We start from the raw sequence: 8,751 nt of genomic DNA on the forward strand, positions 1-8,751 counted from the left end.
CCATAACAGAAGTTATCTCAGGACAACTTTTCAAATAGAGCAGGTCTAGACCGAACTCCTTATAACATTATTTACAGAGATCCAAGAATTCCCACCATGAGCAAGCACAGTGGCTAAGAAAAGCTTACTTTTACCAGGCAGAAACCTTGAGCAGACCCCGGCTCTAGGTAGCGAACTGATGAAGAGAAAGATAACAGCAATAATAATGATGATAATGATAATAACAATAACATTAGCAGTGGGCGTCAAGCAGGAATATGGCAGCAGGCGCAACCAAAAATCCATGGCAACCTGCAAAACAAGAAAACACAGAAACTCTGGGGAAGAAGCTAAAGTGCTTTGTGTTGGTTTTCAGGAGTGTTTTTGCTCTTTTGTGCAAACAGACCCAGTCTTGATGTCCCTGAAGGACGGTTACCACCGACCAAACCAGTTAGTATTCAAGGCCCCAGTGAAGGAGAAGAAGAGTGTGGTGGTGAATGGGATCGACCTGCTGGAGAACGTACCGCCCAGGACAGAGAACGAGGTACGTGAAGAACTGATGCTGCCTTTTCTCTACTCTGCTGCTCCTCGATTATAAAAGTATCTAATAAAACTAGAGTTTCAAGGGCTTTTATGGAGTCAGAGCATTACAACTAATGGAGCAAACAACAAGTTGTAAATTGAATGATGGAGTTGAGGTACTGATAGGAGTGGTGTTTGTTTTTGTGTTTGTTTGAAGTGTTTGTTGGTAAGGGTGATTGTACTGCATATTATACACAGTATGTTTCTGGGACTGTTTTTTATATGGACCCAAACAAAGAGGAGCTTTTACAGATTGGTAAACTGGGTTGATGTAGTCAGTTGATTGGGTGGAGCAATGGATAAAGTAACAGACTAATTGAACATAAGTGTGATAAGTGCTGCTATCACATCCTCTCTCTCTCTTTCTCCCCAGTTTACTGTCTGTCTTCAAGCGTCACCTCGAGCTCCATTTTGTAGCTGTTTTAAAGCTTTTTATTGATCACAAATATGTTATAAATATATGTATTAAATATAAACATCAGTGTAACTTAAGATAGACTTTATTGATCCCACACTGGGGAAATTCACTATATTACATAATATATAACTAAATGGATCTTGGGGTGTGATAGTGTTTTCGAATAGTTGAATAAGGTTTTAAACAATGCAGAATAATTTCTACTAATTAAGTTTTTCCATTACATTCTCCAGATGTCCTCTGTCTAACATTAGTTTTACATACTTGCATGTTAAACTGTGTTTTTTACATGCTCAAGTTTTTGCTTTTCTTTCCATAGCTCCTGCGGATGTTCTTCCGGCAGCAGGATGAGTTGCGGCGGCTGAAGGAGGAGCTGACCACCAAGGACGTGCGAATACGCCAGCTGGAGCTGGAGCTCAACAACCTGAAGAACGTTAGCCCCAACAACGTCTGACCTCTCAGCCTCCTGGACTGGCAAAGCTGCTTCCTTTGCCCCCACTTCTGACCTCCGACAAGCTTCTGAGCCCTCCCGCCCCCTCTTTTTTGATATATCACTCTAAATCATAACTTCAATCCTGCTGCCCTGCATAGTGCACACAATAATATGATAACTGTTGGATAATGTCTTAACTGGTGCAATTACTGGAATATTGTAATAATGACAAATATGATAAGTAACAGAGGCGAGGCAGTGTTCATAGATTTTCACCTTGACATGGGAGGGAAGGTTTCAGATTCAATCATTTGAGGTATTATCTCTGTTTTTACAGCTTAATATTCTTGATCTGGCACACTTGCAAGTGTTATGATCAATTATTGCATATTTTCTGCCAGACTTCCTGTGTGTTTGTCTCTCTATGCCTACCGTCATCGTTCACGTGGCAATACATTGATCACCATGCAAAGGAGCCCCTTCAGTCATCCTCCTGTAATGACCAAACCATCATCTAGTTCTCATTTTTTGCTGAGGCAAAACTGGAGGATAAAAAAGACTGTCACTGGCTCCTATTTTTCTTCCCCAAGGCCTTAGACGCTGCTGCAGACACAGATTGCAGCGAGCTGCAGCATCCTCTCAAAATGGCTGACGTGAAGTGGTTTTGCAACTGACAGACGAGACGAGCTTTTGCAGACATGGATCGTGTTTTCCACAGAGCTGCTTTCCCGTAGCGTCTTTTCTCACCTATGAATGTTGGCTGTAAATTTACTTCACAATACTGACATATAGCTACACAAATGCAGTCTTTCTTCCCAAGGAAAGTGAATAGTTCACTCACTTAAGGTATTCTCTCTATATCTTTATTTAAATAGTGGGAAAGCAGCAGGGGAGACAAGGATCCAGGACTACTTGACTATAATCTGAAGGGAAGCTTTGCTGGCTGTTATTGGTTTTTAGGGCTAATTTTGAGGATGAGGGTTAATGTATATATATGCTTCTATTTATTTGTCACATTTTACCTTTTTAGCAAATAACATGTAAATTTGTTAATCCCATTGGTTTTGTATGATGTGGTTGCGCAAGTAATGATTGTGAAGCTTGATAGATTTTGCTGATTGTTTCTGGTTGGAACGGTGCAAGATTTGTTGAAACTGTACCTTAAATGGTATTAGTTCAACTCCAACAACATAACTTCAGATGAGTTATAAAAAATGTATTCTTGCCTATTCCTAGCAGTGCAGATAAACTGTAATAACCATCCTTTTACATTTAAACTAAGTATATCACTATTACTGAGATGTGTTTACCTGTAGATGTGTGATTTTGCTCTGGAGACTTCAGGTTATCTAACTCTCCTTCTCCACTTGTACCATCAACAGACTTAGGCTAAATTGCAGTTTAAATGTTTCTGTTTAACTATGTAATAGTCTGCCGTCTGAAATCTAAGAGAAGTGGGCACTAGATTAACATGTTCAAGTAGTTACCTAAAAGATTCTGCTAAACATGCCATGTGTTCCTTAATCCAGGCCCAATCACATTTATCCTCGTCTTATTAGCGATTGCGCTCTTGGTGGACTATGAAAAGGAAAAAGATGAATAGGCTGCACGCATAGCAAGAATGAAATTTGTACCCCGAGTTAAGTAAAAAGTAAGTTAAGGCTAAAGGTCATAAGTCTTCCCTGATCACATCATACCAGGGACATAAAGGGTCCAAAGCTTTATAGTTTCAGTCGAAACAAACAAAACATATGAACCCTTTTAAAGGTAGACTTGAGCCACTGATCACGTTAATGGTAAATGTGTATGTTTCTAAAAGGCTACAGTGAAAGTAGACAGTGGTAAAAGGATTTACCAGAGACAGATGAGCTACTGTGGAGGAAGGTGAAGTTTCAGCTGGAGTAATGCTATGTTACTGTTATGTTACTAAAATCAACCACTTAACTGTCAGAAAGGCCTTTATGCTTCTATAATGACAAACTACCAAGCCTTACCTATGGCAGTTCCCTTGAATTCGTTTGGCACTGAACTTGAACTTTATAACCTTTTTGGCTTAGTTTGGTCTTTTATCACATTTCAATCTTGCATCAGTGAAGCCATCTATAGCTGATGACCTATAACTGGAACTCAGCACTTTACCATTGGACTTGAAAATGTCGTACAAGGACCACAACAAATCAAAACATATATAAAAGGGATTTATTGAAGTGAATGGGAGGGAAAAAGAAACAATTTGGCTGATGACAGTGGATTTAACAGAGTGAAAAATCACTGAGGTAGGCCAATTTGACCATTACGTATAATCGTGAAAGTCCAAAATAACTGAGCGTTTTCCAGAGTTTACACTTTGAAACAATACATTTTCAATGCACATAAGTTGCGGTTGTAACCTCCATTTATATCAAGTACTTCTATACACTACCACCACAAATTCAAACATTGCCACCTGTGTGTCACAGAAAAAGAACATGGAGAAAAGCGATAATGAGTTCTGATGTTGAACATTTCTCTTTATGGAAAGATTATGCATACAAAGTTATGTTCAAATTCAAGAAATTTCACACTGCGTATTTTAGATAAAGCAGCATACATATTTAATATCTTATTACAATTCATAGTTTCACCTCAGTTGTCTGTTCAATGTCTGCCGTCATCAAAGAGAATACAAAAAAATAGATTTGGTCATTATTTACAAGAACACGTAATTTCCGAACTATCAAAGCTGAGGGTTTAAGGAGGAGGAGCAGCTTTGACAAGGGCAGACATTTTTTTGCTATGATTTAAAAATATGCCCTGTGAGGGTCACACTGTGCATGTTCAGACAGAAGTTTCACACCAGGACAGCAGAGAGTATTGGCATACTGGTGACACTACAAATACATAACTTACATTTAAAAAAAAAAAAATGAAAGAAAAAAAAAATAAGACGAGGAGAGGACAGCCATACATGAAATCCAGTAGTTGACTTTAAAATGTATTAGACATGCACTCTTTTTTTGTTTAATTTTGTTTTTTTCTTTTGAAGGAGGGGGGTCTTAAAATACAGAAGTCATCAGAAACTGGTCTTACACAAACGGTGAGAAAACAAAAACATTTCTTAAAAAGGTTTATCTTTGCTATTATTTGATATTACAAAATTGGTGTCCACGAAGCAGTTAAAAGTGGACTGTAAAGACTGGAACACGGGAGCATCAAAGGTACATAAATTTAACTTATTTCTCCAGACAACCCCGTCTACCTGACTGGCCAATAACAAAAACCACTCCTACTGCAATATGAAACTGGGGGAAAAATACATGGGGTTGTTGGGAAGTGACTGGGAGTTACAAGTTTAAAACAGTTCACAACTTAGCTTCGAGATGACTCAATCGTCTTCATCTTCCTCTCCTTCTTCATCCAGTTCCCTTTTTCTTTTCTGACCTCGCTCTTCTTCTAGAAAATAAAAAGTAACAGTTAAAAAAACAACACACAAACACGAGAATCTAGCAAATAAATGTTTCCTGTTAAACCTCTCTTTCAGGTTTATTGCGTCATTGACGACGGCAACGCTGGCTCAAACTGTACGCGGTTGTTACGTGACGAGACTAATTTACATCGATTTGTGATGGATAATAAAGATTTTCTGAATCAGCCGAGTCCCAAATCTGTACTACGTACTAACTGTAAGCAGGTGTTTAGTATGTACTGTGTTCACACTGTAAAACTGACAAAAATTGTTCATCTCAAAACAAGAAACAAACAATTACAGTATTCTACCACAATAAAATGCGCACATGAAGTGGAGGAGCTTCCTGCAGCTGGAAAAAATGACAACTAACAGCGGATGGTGGTGAAACAACTCCAGGAACTGGGAAAAAAAAATAAAAATTCTCAGAAGAACACTCTGATTGTCTCTTTGTTAAGTTTAATTGGCAGTAGATGTCGCGGTTTTACACGTATTGTATTATTTCATGTTAGTGTAAAACCTTTTCAACCACTAGGAGCGCTGTGGAGCAACGTTTCCACAAACAGATCCCTGATTTTTGGATCATGCAGGAGGACACGCATGCAAGTGTGTGAGCATGATACAACTTCCTTTTGTTACTTTAAATTAGGAAAATCCTTTCTGGTGTCGTTCTGTTCTTCTTCTGTAACGTACGAAAAGTCTGTTAAACTATGTGTGAAATGTTTTTTTAATGTGTTATGCGGAAGGGAATGGATTCAACATGTTTGTTAGGCCTCAAGGTGTAAACTGTGTACACTGCGTTACTCACCCTCATCATCCTCATCGTCAACCTCTTTGTCATTCAAATCTTCATCCTCTTCCTCCTTTTTAAAAAAAGACGAGGCAGAGTTAGTAAAGTTATTTCAGACGGTTCATTTTCTTACAATTACTGAATGAAATATCAAATGTATTCTCATCCCACCTCTCCGCTGAGGTCCTCCTCTTCCTCTTCTTCATTCTCTTCTTCATCCTCCTCTCCCTCTTCCTCCTCCTCGTCTCCGGGCGCTGTATCGTCATCATACTCCTCCTCGTCTACGTCTGGGTTAAAGCGGTCGATGGTTAATTATTAGCCAAATTTTAAATAATTTCCCCCCTGGGATTATTAAAGTATTTCTGATTCTGATTCTGAAATGTTCAAATGCCAACATTAGCAACCAGACGGTAGACAGGACGCGGCTATCCCACATGAGAACGCGAAGCAGCCTCGAACTTACCATCTTCATCTTCCTCGTCATCATCCAGGCCCTCGGCGTAAACCTCAGCGTCAGAATCTGGTGCCTCTTTGTCGTCTTTGTCGTAGCCGTCCAGGTACGTGAGCTGGGGTAGTAGCTTGAATACGTTGTCTCTGTATTCGTTCAGGTTTGTCACTTCACAGTTAAACAGATCTAAGCTTTTCAGGGTCCCCAATTCTTTCTGTCGAAAAGAAACAACATCAAGTCTGATCAATAACACGACCAGCTGCCTTTTAGGTTGTTGCTCTTTTTTCCAAAGTATTTTAGGGTCTCACTTACCAATGGTTCTATTGTGCTAAGGTCTTTAATCTTGTTGCCACTGAGGTTGAGATGTGTGAGGTTGGGGCATTTCTCTGCCAGAACTTCCAACCCTCCTGAGATCCTGTTATCGCTGAGTTCAAGCTGTTGATCAATTAAAACAAATCAAAATATGCAAAACCTTTAGAAAAAAAGTGTTTAAGACATGTTTTGTGTAGAAAAAAAAAAAACACCCACCTTTTTGAGTTTATTTAACTTGGGCAAGTGGGCGACTGTCGTCAGTCCAACGTTGATTGTGCTTAGAAATTCCAGCTCCTCAAATTGGTCTGTTAGACCCTCGATCTTGCCTTCATTTGAGCGACAGTTGTCTAGCACAAGTTCTTTGACCTGTAGAACAAACAAACACATCTTGTCAGCTTTTTCTCAATCAAACATTGTTCAAAATACATTTAAAAAAAAGTTGAATACATCGAATATGTTAAGCATGAGTTCGCTTTCTGTCTGGATAGAAATTTTAGATTAAGTTAAATCTAATTCAGTGTGAAACATGTTCTGATAAAGTTTTGTTTTAGTCATTTTATTTTGGAGGGATGCTCTCTACGGAGATTGAATGTGACTTTATTTATTATTTATATGTCACTTTTGACTACTGTAAAGTAGTATTGCCACAATTAAAGCTTAAACCTTAAAGCTTTATCTGCAGTCTAAGAGGCTAATGAACATTTTTACTTTATACATCACTCAGAGGAATATAGTGCACTTACTCCACTACATTTCACAACTAGTTACTTTTTACTTTTAGTTACTTTGCAGTTTCCTACAAAATATATAAGTGTTTAAAATATGATCCATTACTATATATATTCAACTACTCAGCAGTGTATAAAGTACTTTAAATACAATGCATACATACAAATCCATCATTACAATGCTGCTTGCAAGTTAACAAATCAGTAATAACAATCCAATATTGTATGAAATAATAATATAATATTCTGTTGCATGACTATTTTTTTGATTTATTTTTGATTAATAATACTTCTGTAATTTATTTAAGTAAAATTTTGAAAGCAAGACTTTAAATTGTGAGGGAGTACTTTTATCGTGTGTTACTGTTATTTCTACTCAAGTAAATGATCTATACTATCCCACCACTGTTTATAGCTTCATACAACTGATTAAACACCACTTTAAATAAAGAAACTGACCACAAATGCTAACTCAAATGTTCTTCTATCAACATACAGTGGTGGATCTAGAGAAATATTAATGAGGTGGCAGATATAGATCCTGATTTAAAAGCAAACAATCACAAATATCAACATTTGCTTGGAAAAGCCCCCATATGAAGATGTTTTAACTCAAAACATTAAATTATTATGGCTCAGTTAAGCATTTAAAAGAAATATCTAAAAGGTGACATTAGAAAGCAATACATTTCCAATTTCCAAACATCTTTTCACTGAACTTGAACCTATCTTAGTTTAAAATGTGTCCATAATCATGTAATCAATCTGAATTCATGTTTAATTTAATTTAAAATTAATCAGAAGTAATTAGTAAAATGTGACAGCATTTGACCCAAAACAGACTGACAAGTCTTTTTTTTTTTTATCCCCTCTAGATCCACCCTTGTCCACACAGCCCTTGATAAACAGCTCAACCAAGCAGGCGCCACATTATCCCCGCGCATTGATACAGAAACAGTCTGATATGCGGTCACAGGTGTGCAGTTATCCGATATTTAACCGCGGCCTTGAATGTGACTCAGCCAATCAGCTCTAAGGGCCGGAACTATATTTAAAAAAATAAAAGAAATACAGTCCATCAATATTGTGTAGACAGCTCAAAGCAGTAAATATCGCGATGCGTTCAGGCTCCTTTTCACTGCGTAAATATCACATTTTACCTACTTTTCTTTCCCCCCGGCAGCAAACAGCGGCTTATATGCGTTTACTTATTATTATCTTTGCGTGTGTGTGTGTGTGTGTAACAGGAGATGTGTGTGTGTGAGTGGTTATGAGCGGCGCAGAAGCACATTAGTCAAAACAAGTCGGGAGTCAAACAGACCTACGAGTCGTGCACAGGGTCATTTGTGAGTAGGAGGGGCAGCTGAGGCAGATTAGATAGCTGCCAGGCAAAACCTTTTCATTGTTGCTTGTCCTTAAAAACAGTCGCCGATTTGGATTGACGGCGTGTATTAGACTTCTGTTAATAAGAAGGTATGATGAATCGTTCGTCGTGTGTGTCGAATGAACGGGATATATTCGGTGTGTTTCGTATTGCCTTTGTTTCTCAGTAAAATGGCGGCTTGTCCTAGTTCTGGAAAACTGGAGCAACAACGCGGCTCGACAGTTTTTTTTTT

The 8,751-nt window shown here is 38.2% G+C and overlaps 2 protein-coding genes across 4 annotated transcripts in view; one reads left to right on the forward strand and one right to left on the reverse strand.

The window, feature by feature from the left end:
• coro2ba (coronin, actin binding protein, 2Ba) overlaps positions 1-4,334 on the forward strand; it is a 43,781-nt gene extending 39,447 nt beyond the window's left edge. For both annotated transcript variants that reach the window (XM_035652194.1, XM_035652195.1), the window contains exons 11-12: positions 384-523; positions 1,299-4,334. In XM_035652194.1, the coding sequence (XP_035508087.1) occupies positions 384-523; positions 1,299-1,433 (275 nt within the window). In that variant the 3' untranslated portion in view covers positions 1,434-4,334. The remainder of the gene's footprint in view (positions 1-383; positions 524-1,298) is intronic.
• Positions 3,596-8,751, reverse strand: part of anp32a (acidic (leucine-rich) nuclear phosphoprotein 32 family, member A) — a 6,271-nt gene continuing 1,115 nt past the window's right edge. Inside the window, exons 2-7 of one of the 2 annotated variants that reach the window (XM_035652202.1) lie at positions 6,624-6,773; positions 6,408-6,530; positions 6,111-6,309; positions 5,819-5,934; positions 5,666-5,720; positions 3,596-4,841 (exon numbers count right to left, since the gene is read on the reverse strand). In XM_035652202.1, coding sequence (XP_035508095.1) covers positions 4,777-4,841; positions 5,666-5,720; positions 5,819-5,934; positions 6,111-6,309; positions 6,408-6,530; positions 6,624-6,773 — 708 coding nt within the window. In that variant the 3' untranslated portion in view covers positions 3,596-4,776. Of the gene's footprint in view, positions 4,845-5,665; positions 5,721-5,818; positions 5,935-6,110; positions 6,310-6,407; positions 6,531-6,623; positions 6,774-8,751 lie in introns of both variants that reach the window. The other variant, XM_035652201.1, reaches the window with a different exon arrangement.

Source organism: Morone saxatilis, unplaced genomic scaffold, assembly GCF_004916995.1.
Source record: "Morone saxatilis isolate NCDOM2014 unplaced genomic scaffold, NCSU_SB_2.0 Contig11, whole genome shotgun sequence".
In the NCBI taxonomy this organism is placed as follows: domain Eukaryota; kingdom Metazoa; phylum Chordata; class Actinopteri; family Moronidae; genus Morone; species Morone saxatilis.